Raw genomic sequence first — 12,336 nt, 5'->3', positions numbered from 1 at the left:
CACTCCCCAGAGATGGCTAAAAATGGGTGGATTAACTCTCAACTAGTGGGCTTGCAGAGAACATATTGTTGAAAAAAACATGTTTAGGTTGACTTCCCCTTTAACTGTAATTGGTACAAAAATCCAAGGGAAACTTTTTGCAATTTTTATAGAACTTTATTTGACCAACTCATACAAAGCATAAGAAAAACACCATACAAATTTAAAACACAGTGGTTCGCAAAAATGTTTTAAAGCATAAAAGTGAACATTATATATTTTGGATGAATGAAGACTTTTGAGCCACATTGTGTGACAAGAGTTACTTTTTGTTTTTATTCATCTACAAAATGTCCCGTGTCACACTGGAGACCAGCCAATGCTGGTTTCTTCGTTTGCCACTAAATGCACTGACTTGGTTATCTTGAAGATTTAGTCTTCTTCAGGCTCTTCCTCACCTTCCCCTTCATCCTCAGCAGTAGCATCCTGGTACTGCTGGTACTCGGACACTAAGTCATTCATGTTGCTCTCAGCTTCCGTGAACTCCATCTCATCCATACCTTCACCCGTGTACCAGTGCAGGAAGGCCTTACGGCGCAGCATGGCTGTGAACTGCTCAGAGATACGCTTGAACATCTCCTGGATGGCTGTGGTGTTGCCGATGAAGGTGACCGCCATCTTGAGGCCGCGGGGTGGAATATCACAGACGGCGGTCTTGACATTGTTGGGGATCCATTCGACAAAGTAGCTGCTGTTCTTGTTCTGGACATTGAGCATCTGCTCGTCCACTTCCTTCATGGACATTCGCCCACGGAACACAGTGGCAACGGTGAGGTAGCGGCCTTGACGCGGGTCGCACGCCGCCATCATATTCTTGGCATCGAATGCTTGCTGGGTGAGCTCGGGTACTGTGAGTGCTCGGTACTGCTGGCTCCCTCTGCTGGTCAGGGGAGCAAAGCCGGGCATGAAGAAATGCAATCGAGGGAAGGGTACCATGTTGACAGCCAGTTTACGGAGGTCAGCGTTGAGCTGGCCTGGGAAGCGCAGGCAGGTAGTGACTCCACTCATGGTGGAGGACACAAGGTGGTTCAGGTCTCCGTACGTGGGCGTGGTCAGTTTGAGTGTGCGGAAGCAGATGTCATACAGAGCCTCGTTGTCAATGCAGTAGGTTTCATCTGTGTTCTCAACAAGCTGGTGGATGGAGAGAGTGGCGTTGTAGGGCTCGACTACCGTGTCTGACACCTGACGACAAAAACGTGCACGTATTTAGCATCGTTAGCCGAAAAAAACTTTGTATTACAAGGACGACTAACCTTGGGGGATGGCACCACGCTAAACGTATTCATGATCCTATCGGGGTACTCTTCACGAATTTTGCTGATGAGCAGGGTCCCCATGCCCGATCCAGTTCCACCACCGAGCGCGTGTGTAAGCTGGTATCCTTGCAGGCAGTCACAGTTCTCCGACTCTTTGCGTACCACATCCAGGACCGAGTCGACCACCTCAGCGCCCTCAGTGTAGTGACCTTTCGCCCAGTTGTTCCCAGCGCCGCTCTGACCTAGGTGGAGGAAGGAGTGACATTAGTCAATTAAACAGTTCCTTGAAACATTTTTCCCCATGCAGTGCTAGATCCTATGGTGATATTTAGGAACCTGACACTGTTGATAAAATTGGAGTCTGCAAAAACCCACATATCATGACCTCACCACTCTTGGTGAACATAGCCATGTGTCTAGTCATACAAGGCCGCACTAGATAGACATATTTTAAATCACATACCAAACACAAAATTGTCAGGTCTGAATATCTGTCCAAAGGGTCCGGATCTCACAGAGTCCATGGTGCCTGGTTCCAAGTCCACAAGAACAGCACGTGGCACATATTTACCTCCTACATGGAAAATAATAACAATGGTATGATAAAGATATAAGAACTCTATTAGTGAGAAAATCCATGTATGAATGTTTTCAGAACCTGTTGCCTCATTGTAATAAACATTTATCCTGTCCAGCTGCAGGTCACTGTCTCCATGGTACGTCCCTGTCGGGTCAACGCCATGCTCATCACTGATCACCTCCCAGAACTGCAGAAACAAAATTGGATCACAAGATTACTCCCTTAATAAAACAGATTAGCAATTTGTCATCGATACCATTGGACCCAGAACCTTCTTGCTGTCAACAACCTTCTTGCGCTAGCTAAACATGGCACCACTCTTAGTAACTAGAAAATTAAAAGGGAAAAAAGAAGTGAGTTGTTTTTTGAAATTGTCATTAAAATATGAGGATTTTATCATATACAACAGAAATATCATACATTAGTGTAAGAGTAAACAAGTAGACTTCCAATACTTATTTTATGTATGGACAACTGACAATTAAACCTAGATATTGGGGGAAGCACAGAGGTCAAGTGGTAAAGCTAATAAAAGAAAAAAAAAAGTCTCAGTTATGAGGTTCAGGCTTTGAATCTTGGATCCGGACTAGACTTGTGCATTTTAAAAACATGCATGTTAGGTTAATTGAAGACTCTAAATTGCCTATAAGTGTAAATATGAGGGCACATAATTGTTTCTCAGTGCCCTGCATTGGCTGGCGTTCAGAGTGTAGCTGCCACTCATCCAAAGTGAACTGGGATAGACTATAGCTCTCCTACAACCTTAATGTCCCGTAGTAGTGCTTAAGAAAATGGATAGAGTGAAAATTTTAAAATAAAAGCTTCCACTTTTATTAAAAATAAACATTATTGTTTTTTATACATAATACACACATTACATTTGTAAATCAGAAGTGGAAATGTGTTTGCTATTATTTAATATAATCCAACTTCTGTTTAAGGGATTTTCTGAAAAGAGAAAGCGTTAAGAAAATTTGCAATTTCAGTAAATATTTTATGATAACATGAAAAACCATTTAGCAATTAAAAAAAAACTTTACTGTAGTAATCTAGGGTGTGTGGTGACTAATGCTCCCGCGATTTGAGCACAAAATTAAAATAGACGAAAAATAGTGAATACCATTACTTAATATAATTTTCAAGTTTTTACCTTGGCACCAATCTGGTTACCACACTGGCCCGCCTGGATGTGAACAATTTCCCTCATTATAGAAAACAAATATATGGAACGAAGTCAGACACTTTGGAACGTTGGAGGTCAAGTTCTGTCTTCGTCTCGCCTTGCAGTGTTTCTTATCTTTTTTTCCTGTAGCAGAGCTGCCCTGACTCCTGTACCCCGAGCAGAGCCGTGGCCACCACACCGACCCACTTGACTCTGTCACAGAGTCACGCGGGCACGTATGAGCGTGCACGCAGGTGACGCTTGCACGTCGACCTATTGTAAGAAGGCATTTCGGCGAATTAAAGCTGTGCATTGCCAGCATGTTTTTCTCGCAAGTAATGAATACAGAGACTCACATATGACAACATTAATCATTACAGCATGTAATTAGTCATCGGACGTAGGACAACGTCAGTTTTTATAACAACATCAATTAGACATCACAAATGACGTACTAATGTATTTCGCCGATGAGTATATTTTTCATAATAAACAATTATATTGATAATTATATTATCTGTATAAATGTGAGTATGCATTTTGACTATATGGTCAGTACTTTTTTAGAAAACTTTTTTAATCAGATGCAAGTAAACTTCATTTTTTTGGGCTCTCGTTTTTTTTCTCGCAAATCATGTGTCCATATAGTAATAATAATAATAATAATAATAATAATAATAATAATAATATGTGATATAGTAAGATATTTTGTTATATTCAATAATTAAATATTAGGTTCAGCACCAGCTGTGAGATTTTTCCCCCTGAAACATCATAGATACAAATTACAACGCTTGGTAGAATCTGTAATTGCGCAAGCTATTACATGTCAAACTTAAAAACTAAATAAGTGAACATAACTGGAAAACCCCGACATGCTAGAGAAAAGTAAATACATAAAAAAATTATTCTGCGTCAAAAATACGTTTGGGGACAGATCTCTGATTAAATGTTGACGACTGCGTGTAATGCGTACAATTTCCTAACTCAGCTGTTCATCAATTATTAACATAGTATATCGTTCCTAAAACAGTGGAAAACACTAACTGAACATAGTATTAGGTGTAGCTGCATTAGTTACAGCTGCACAACATACTGAGCTCAGGGCTAAAGATGGTCAGTTTGACAGTCACCCAAGAATCAAATTAACAACAGCAATGAAGGTCAATGTTGATTACTGCTGCGCTAGTTTGTGTGGCGGTGTTACGCTAAAGATAAACATTTCTAACATTTTGTGCCCCTCAAGTTATGTTGATAAAACCATAATTTGTTTAAAATGTAAGTCATGTTGATAAAACCAAAATTTGTTTAAATAAAAATCTAATAAAAAAACAAACATTACGTCAGTACTAATGATGCATTAGGGGCAGGTGGCGTGTGCTTTACGTCGTACATTGATTAGTTGATTACGCCACAATGTACTGATACGTTTTGTGAAAAAAAAAAAAAGTATTTGGCTCTACTAGTTTACATTACCCGGAACGCGCGTGCTCGTTTTCAAAGCGCGCTCCTGTTCCTAACGTGAAACTGCACACACGCAATAAAATACACCCTTTTAAAATACCCTATCTGCTTAGTATATATTAAAAATCTGATATTTTTCGCCAAAGGTGGTGTGGTCTAACAATAATAAAAAAAAAGGTATTGTAGTGCAGAGAGGCGGGGCGTCCGTTCAGGTTAGGAAGTTGGGGAATCGCAGGTGAGCGAGCGACAGTTGAGGAAGACAAGTCGTTCACCATAATGCGAGTTTTTCAATAAACGCTGTAAGAAATGATAGCGACACACCGTGTATTCTTACATACAATCAGACAAGAGGACGTCAATCATGGTGATCTGCGGTATGTTTACTCGGACTTTTCCTACTTGTTTTACTTGAGATGATAGTGGCGTGCTCTAGTGTTAAGGTGTGGTCTTTTCTTTCGTCGTTTACAAGGCGCTTCGCTGTTCCAGTTAAACAGTTGTAACAATTGTATACCAGGCAGCTACTGCATTTTGTTTAGTGTCGTATTATCCAAAAGCACCATTTCAAATCTTTCGGGGAAATGCAAGGCCTCAAAAGTAATAACGACCGCAAAGTATACAATTGCAGATGGCCAAAAATATAAATTAAATTCAAATGTTATATAAATCACTGTTTGGAAGTGCAATGTTTTGTTTGAGATCTGTGTTTATTGTGACTTCTGCTAACTGTACACTTCATTTAGAATACTTTAGTGGGTAGCCTGACAGCCTCAGGTTCTGAGTTCGGCCCTCCTTTGAAGGATTTCTCCAGTCACTCTGGTTTCCTCCCACATATTAGAAAAAAGAAAAAGCTTATTATGTTCATTGAAGATTAGTGTGAGTGCGTGTAAATGGTTGTTGGTCTATACAGTAGATGCCCTGTGATTGACTAGTGACTGGTCGACTGGCATAGGCTCTAGTTTGAGGACAAAGTTAAGAAAATCGATGAGGGCTCGAGGTTACGAACACAAGAAGGTTAATGCCTTAATTACTGATTTCATTTGATTTTTAAAAATATATATTTATAGTTTGGAACAGTTTTTCCACAAACATTTATTGTAATAATATTACTACTACATTAACACTGGGGAATTCTGACTGATGTACAAACTAGAGGTATATTTTGGCCGTAGAAAAAGGAATTCATCAACGTAATCATGGTTAGTCTTAATTGGTTGGCACTGTCTCAAATATTCATTTAACAAAATGTTTATTATTGTGGAATGTACAATTACTTGTCGACTGTACCAAATCGTGCTGAGAGGTAGGTGATGCCAATAAGTTTGGTTAGCATAGGTGAGTATTCAGAGCTGTTTGAAACCTCTTTAACAATGTCAAAACTTAATTGGAACGTTGGATTCATCTCTTGTATTTGATCTCAACAGAGTATGCAGGCATCTATATTTAATGTTGCGGCTACCATAGTGAGTGTATCCAGTAACAGACCTAAGTATGTGTACGTGAGTGGCAGTAAACAATGTAATAATATTATGACCCATAACACTCAGTTGGTCTAGTAAGTAACAAACACTACTCAACCCTTTGGGGAAGATATATGGTACATAGGGATGCTCCAATTGATCGGCCACCGATCGTGATCGGGCAGTTGTCATAAAAAAAATAGGTGATTTGCTCAAAGCCTCTTATTTATTTATAAAATGAGATCACCCGCAGCTTCTGCTTCGCAGTCTACAGTCATGAGAGACCAACCTGTGTGCTGTGTTGCGCCACCGCCTTCTGATGCAGTGCTGTCACAGCACAATAAAGTGACGTTAATTCCACAGGGAGATGCATTGTGGGTCATATTTTTTTAAATATACAGATAATCCATGTGATTGGTATCGCCTGATCTCACTCTCGGATGTTCGGTATCTGTCATAAATCCCTGATCGGAACATCCCTGATGGGACACACCACCCAAACCTTTTGTTGACGCATTGTTTTTGCTGACCTTTTTCATTTAAAGAGGTTTTATAAAAAGTCTGGTTCTAAAGCCACCTGCACACAAGCTATGCAACATAGCTCCACTGAACATTTCAGTCGAGTCACCCAGTAGGAGTGGTTCCCAGACCTCATTATAGGTGGTACATAAAATGCACTGGGGCAAAATTATTAATACCCGACAGGTAGTACTTTGCTCTAAATTTTTGATGCTACGGTACATTTTTCGTGTAGCAGTGCCGCTTACAGTCCATAGTCTTAAATGGTGCCCTTTGCAACAACCGCCAGCAAGTATTACCATAAACAACATTTAAAGTACATACTGGATACATAGACCTCACCTTTAGTACGTCAACACTGCCGCCATATTGGATGTGGCAAAGTGAAGTGATTTGTGAAGATGCCCCATTGACTTCCTCCTTGGAGATATATCAAACCAGAAATCATTGGCATAATACTGAACCATTGCTTTTGATTGCATTATATCATTGTAACTCAATTTTATCAGTACAATTTGCCCATCTTATAGCTAATACAATGTTTAGTAAGTGCAAGTAAGTTATGGAGTCATAAGTATGGTATAGTTTAATTTCCCTTGCCAGTTTTATTTTATAACTTGTTGTATTCTCAATAGGGGAGAGAAGCAGTATTAATTGTACGTATATTCACCAGACTCCATGTTCTTCGTCTCAACGTCTCCTATTTCATCCTTGTGTCTTCTCTACTATTTACTCCTTTCACCTAGTGTCCCCTAGTGTTTAAACTGAGATACCATTCATCCATTCCAATCTGTACCGCTTATCCTCACGAGCCATGTAACTGAAATGCCAGGGATTGCATTTGTTTTTTGCAGCAAGGTGGTTGGTGTGCGTGTTGTGAGGGTCAGTCGTAGACTGTTGTTGGCTATAACTGCATCTAGTTACGTCTGGTTCTGCTGCATCATTCGGCTCCCTCTAGGTGTTGTGTGTGAGTGGCTGGCCCACTTCCTGACAGAACTGCGGAAACCACAAACCATTTCAGACATTTTCTCAGGGTGCTGCACTCAATTGGCTCTTAATTTCAACATCGTAGAACAGTGTTTTTGGTACAAAACTACACATTTGTTAAAATATGAACAACTAAACCGAGGACCTCCTGTTTGCACAGAGAGAAGTTTAAGGCTCCATACATGATGGAGGGCCCTTAAACGGCCATTGAAAAAAAATAAAAAAAATGGAAATGTTTATGAAAAGAATAAAAACCGTAAATGTCAATGGCCTACAAATATTTAAAAAAATATATAAAGCAGCTGATTAAAGTAATACCCCTGTTGATAACTTGGCATATTCATTTATTGTACATAGTGCTTGTACTAAGAAGAAAAACACATTCCAAATTGGGATTTCTTATTTCAAACCAAGAGCAAGCAACTCAAACCAAGAGCAAGCAACTGTGCCTTTGGCTTTGCTTTTATGCTATCAAAACACGTTCCCATTTTTTGCTTGCACTAAATGTGGCTAATGATGACAATTGAAACAAAAATACTTTATTTTTATTGGGGGGTGGGGGTTTCACATGGAACATTTTTGAACACTAGAAGCTGGTGGTTTTCAGGCAAACGATTATAGTAGCTAGCTGACAATGTCAAACAATGGACATAGATGATCTTGCTTCTCTCAATCTGTTGTTGTGGCTGTTAATCCTAGAGCCTACATGGTTACCGTTCCTTCATGTTGCTGCTTTTTTTTTTTTTTTTACTGGCCTAGTAAGATTCATGATTCAATCAAAATCTCAACCGCCATTGTGTTTACCGCTCGTCAACCGCAAAGGATGGAAAAGCAACTAACCCATTTAGACAAGAGTAGAACATACACATACAGTATCTCTTTTCAAACAGAAGGACTAAAAGTAAGAAGTCATCAGAAAAATCAATACTGAAGTGCATAGTACACTAATAAAGTATTTGTAATGAGTTCCCACCAGTGCTTGAGGTTGACATACTGGATTTGTGTTTGTGTAGGCGTGTGCTGTGCCAACCTCAAAGACAACAAAACCCTGATGAAGATGGGGTTGGCGCTGGTGCTGGTGGGCCATGTCAATTTCCTGCTTGGCGCTCTGGTGCATGGTGCTGTGCTCAGGCACATCAGCGTGCACGCCGAGTCCCGCGTCATGGTGTACGCCGTCGCTAATGTCATTGCCATTGTGGCAGGCTTGATGGTAAAATAAATAGCTTTCTATATGCATGAAGGCATGACAATGTATAGCAGCTAAATCTATACTAGGAATGATCCATGTGTTGTTTTGCATTTATGAATGTATGAGTGTCATTTCACGTTCAAGAGTATTGCAATAGTGAGAGCAAGTACAATATTTGTGTTGTAGATGCAAAACATTTGGGTTTGACATTAAAATCTTATTATGAGACAAGATAAAAATGTGAGCTTTTATTTCCAGGTATTTACTTCTGGTTCCGATATATAGCCTAAAATATAGCCCCTTTAGTTTGAACCCACACATTTTTTTACATAAGCAAAAGTATTGGAATTTGGAAATTGGAAATTGGATTGACAGGTGTGTTTAGTTTTCCAGGCGTGTCCTCTCACATTGGCTATTCAAACAATAAATAGCAGTAAACTTAGCTCAGTTTCAGAGTTGGGTTTTGCATGTGAATTCTACAGTTATTCTTGTTCAGTGGTTCTTAACCTGGGTTCAGTGAGTCAGTGTAGATAAGTAAGATTTCGTGAAAACTCTCAGCGCTCTCAGCCTTTTCGCATCACCAAATTGTAGAAACCCTTTGAGGTACTCATACTGTTTGTTACATGTGAACAATTCACATTCAGTTACTGTGACTTTCATTTTCCGTCAACAGCAAGTGGCAAAATGGCCGCCCCCGGATGGATTAAAAACTTTAAAGGCTTTCCTGCTTAATTCATATTCCACAAACGCAATATTAATCAGGATACAGTGTTCAGACAAGTGAGGGCGAAAACAACATATTATGAAAAAATGTTTCTGACTTGACTTCCCATTAACACTGTAGATAAAAATGAATAGAAAAGACTATGTTTCCAGTCATAAACCATTTAAAAACAAACCATTTAAAAACATTTTACCCTTACGAAAGAGGAGACTGAAGGGAGCAACCTAACCCAAAAACAAGCAACAACCGAAAGAAGCAGCAATGAAAGCCTGAAAAACACTACAGATGAAGAGTGCATAATTTGGTGATGTTAACGGGTCACGGGCTTGATGCAGTTAGTGAAACTGAAAGCGCTGCCAATAAATATTGAGCCTTAATCAGTTTACTGTATTTTAAGGCTTAAGCCAGTTCCAATACATTTGCTCACCTTAAAAACTGTTTTATGTAAATGATATCTTCTAATATGTGTCAGATCCAGATGTACCTGGAAATAAAAGCCGAAATGCTTTGATCTCTTGTCTTCTATGTTATATTCATCTTTTGATCTTAAACCAAAATGTTTTCAGTGTACAGCAAAAATAAATACATGGCATTCCGATACTTTTGCATAAGAGTGTGCACATGATTCGTTTGTCATACTTTATGAGCCAGAAGGCAAACCATCGTTTCAATTTAATTTAAGACCTTCATTTTTTTTTTTAAAGCAGTTTGACTTGGTGAATTAGAAAAAAAATATACATTTATTGTTGCTCATATATCTTCTGCTCCTCAGGGAATTATTGGTGGAATAATCGCAATCGTCTTGTCCAAAAACAAAAAAAGCAGGATTTTGGTGAGAAATGTGTGCTTTACTTTTCTAAAGTCATTCATTACATGCTACTATCATAACTTGTCTTTTCTGTTGAGTGAATGTGCTCAAAGAAGTAGGCACAACAACTATAATGGGACCTCCAAAGCCATACAGCAACCAGAGGTGGGCATTCTGTCAGACTGACGGACCGGTCCATTAGTCTGTCACGGACTGACGCCCGTTTTGCTGAAGACTGACGGGGCACCTTTTTATAATGACAGACGGACGATTGACAGAAGTGGGTTTTCATCCGTCATTGTAATCGTCACTAACCACGTCCCTCAGTCCGTCACTGGTGGACGACCGTTTTTGCACGTTTTTTTCGGGGGACAGACTGACGGACCAACAACCGTCTGACGGACTGAAAGAGGGTACGGGAAGTATTCGAAATTTCTACATTTCAGTTTTTTTTCCATCAAGATGGGTTGCTGAGTGTACATTAACGAGAAATGGAAAAAAAGGAACTTTATTTGATTTTGACAAATGGCTGCAATGGCACAAAGTGAAAAATTTCAAGGGGTCTGAATACTTTCCGTACCCGCCGTAACTGACAATTACAATTCACTTCGTCGCGAAACATGACGGACTGACGGATGGGTACCATGGCTGCTGATGGATGACGAATGACGGACCGGCAAATGGTAAAATGCTGACAACAACAATGCTGGTCAATCTAAATATTGTAAATATAGTTTGCTGTAACAAAGGCTTCTGTGAATAGATCAATTAAAAGCCACTTCCACAGTCTAAAGAGTACAAAAGAAGAATAAATTAAAAAAAACGAATTCACCCGTTGGTTTTGCAGTCATGAGTGTGTACTGTAAAACTATACAATTATACACAGCAAAGTGCCTCTGTGGCAAATCCCTTTAAATTGACACAAAGTCTAACTTTTTACTGCTTTGGAGGTACCCATTAATGTGGTTTGTGCCCCACCACACACGGCATTGATGCACCACTACTCCATGCCTTTCTTGGAATCAAAAAACATCATCTCCGGTAACTTGTGGCTCTTTCACTTTATAAGCCTACCTGATAGTTATTCTGTGATGTTACTGCAGAAGTGGGTCCTGCTGGTGTTCAGCTTCATAGCCGGTCTCTTGGCTGTTGCCTCCACGTTGGGCCTGATAGCTTCCATGGTTACCGCCATTGTTCACAAAGGACGAAGCCTGATGACACACTGCGTTCTCCTCAGACAGAATGTCGGATCTTCCAGCGTCACCTATGAATGCCCCTTTGACCCCACCCGCATCTATGTGAGGACGTGAAATCAGAAGACTTGTGTCCGCTAAAAAGTTAAAAACCATCTTGTTTTTCTCAATCAGAGCACCACAATCATTTTGTGGGTGCCACTTATCCTGATGTCTGTGGTGGAAATGGTGTTCTCCTTCCGCTGCTTCGCTGCCTGTACGTCGTTCCTGTACCTCTGTCCATGCAGGCGGAGGCCCACCATAGCAAAGAGGGTAAACGGTTCTCAACTCTTGTCAAATTCAGTCATTCACTCGGTGGTTTCCAAGGTGACGTGTTAAAGTCTTGGAAGATGATCTTCAAGCGTTCTTGTCCTGGGTGTTGAACAACCGTTGTGTGGTTACAGGTGCGCATCCAGAGGGCTGCTGCAGCTGCAATCTCTCAATCGCCTCCATCCGAGCAGCCCACCGAGCTTGATGCCCAGGCTGTGGAGCAAGATGAGCTGCTGGGCAGCAGTGCGGCAGCAGATCAGAGCCATTGGCTCTGAGCACATTGAATCAAATACCATTTATTGAAACTATGCATGAGCCTAAGTAACCTTTGGAGTGATAGACATTTGTCATTAATATTTTTCCTACATTTGTAAGCTTTTTTACTTAAAATACTTCCATTTTGTGTCATGACCACATTGTTGTATTAAAAATGTTAATACGGGGTGGTCAGCTTTTTCATTTCACTTCTTGTAGAAAAGTACTACATTGTCTCTGTGTTTTATTTGTATCATTCAAATATCTTATTTAAATGATTTGAAAGCATTAGTCTATTGGAAGCAGGTTCCCATTTAGAATAAGAGTAATCACATTGATTTCACTGGAATAGCACTAAATCTGCCACTTTTCCAAATTGAAACATCTGACATCT

The 12,336-nt window shown here is 40.0% G+C and overlaps 2 protein-coding genes across 4 annotated transcripts; one reads left to right on the top strand and one right to left on the bottom strand.

Moving 5' to 3' along the window:
- Positions 1–282: 282 nt before the first annotated feature.
- Positions 283–4,952, bottom strand: LOC147137741 (tubulin beta-4B chain-like). 3 transcript variants are annotated; one of them, XM_086048798.1, is made up of 5 exons: positions 4,901–4,952; positions 1,954–2,062; positions 1,759–1,869; positions 1,293–1,537; positions 283–1,221 (listed from the first exon to the last, which is right to left on the bottom strand). In XM_086048798.1, the coding sequence occupies exons 3-5, from the start codon at positions 1,817–1,819 to the stop codon at positions 412–414; spliced, it is 1,116 nt and encodes a 371-aa protein (XP_085904924.1). In that variant the 5' UTR covers positions 1,820–1,869; positions 1,954–2,062; positions 4,901–4,952; the 3' UTR covers positions 283–411. The 3 variants fall into 3 exon arrangements, with proteins under 3 accessions (XP_085904924.1, XP_085904923.1, XP_085904922.1); XM_086048797.1 differs by lacking the exon at positions 4,901–4,952 and adding an exon at positions 3,026–3,197; XM_086048796.1 differs by lacking the exon at positions 4,901–4,952 and adding an exon at positions 3,026–3,197 and having other exon boundaries at positions 1,759–2,062.
- tmem54a (transmembrane protein 54a) lies at positions 4,729–12,129 on the top strand. The gene is made up of 6 exons (XM_086048799.1): positions 4,729–4,875; positions 8,478–8,674; positions 10,150–10,209; positions 11,289–11,483; positions 11,553–11,690; positions 11,822–12,129. The coding sequence occupies exons 1-6, from the start codon at positions 4,863–4,865 to the stop codon at positions 11,960–11,962; spliced, it is 744 nt and encodes a 247-aa protein (XP_085904925.1). The 5' UTR covers positions 4,729–4,862; the 3' UTR covers positions 11,963–12,129.
- The last annotated feature ends 207 nt before the right edge of the window (positions 12,130–12,336 follow it).

This window comes from Filicampus tigris, chromosome 13 (genome assembly GCF_054856515.1).
Source record: "Filicampus tigris isolate MCC_2025a chromosome 13, RoL_Ftig_1.0, whole genome shotgun sequence".
Lineage (NCBI taxonomy): Eukaryota > Metazoa > Chordata > Actinopteri > Syngnathiformes > Syngnathidae > Filicampus > Filicampus tigris.
The sequence above is the reverse complement of the archived record's forward strand: the minus strand, read 5'-3'. Positions and strand labels throughout refer to the sequence as shown.

Excerpts from the sequence above, each read along its gene's own strand:
- tmem54a (XM_086048799.1), top strand. Across the intron at positions 8,675-10,149 it reads CCATTGTGGCAGGCTTGATG|GGAATTATTGGTGGAATAAT; the intron begins GTAAAATAAATA and ends TCTGCTCCTCAG. Across the intron at positions 11,691-11,821 it reads GGCCCACCATAGCAAAGAGG|GTGCGCATCCAGAGGGCTGC; the intron begins GTAAACGGTTCT and ends GTGTGGTTACAG.
- LOC147137741 (XM_086048796.1), bottom strand. The coding sequence starts at position 3,082 with ATGAGGGAAATTGTTCACATCCAGGCGGGCCAGTGTGGTAACCAGATT. Across the intron at positions 1,538-1,758 it reads ACCTGACAATTTTGTGTTTG|GTCAGAGCGGCGCTGGGAAC; the intron begins GTATGTGATTTA and ends TCCTCCACCTAG. Across the intron at positions 1,222-1,292 it reads GCGTGGTGCCATCCCCCAAG|GTGTCAGACACGGTAGTCGA; the intron begins GTTAGTCGTCCT and ends TTTTGTCGTCAG.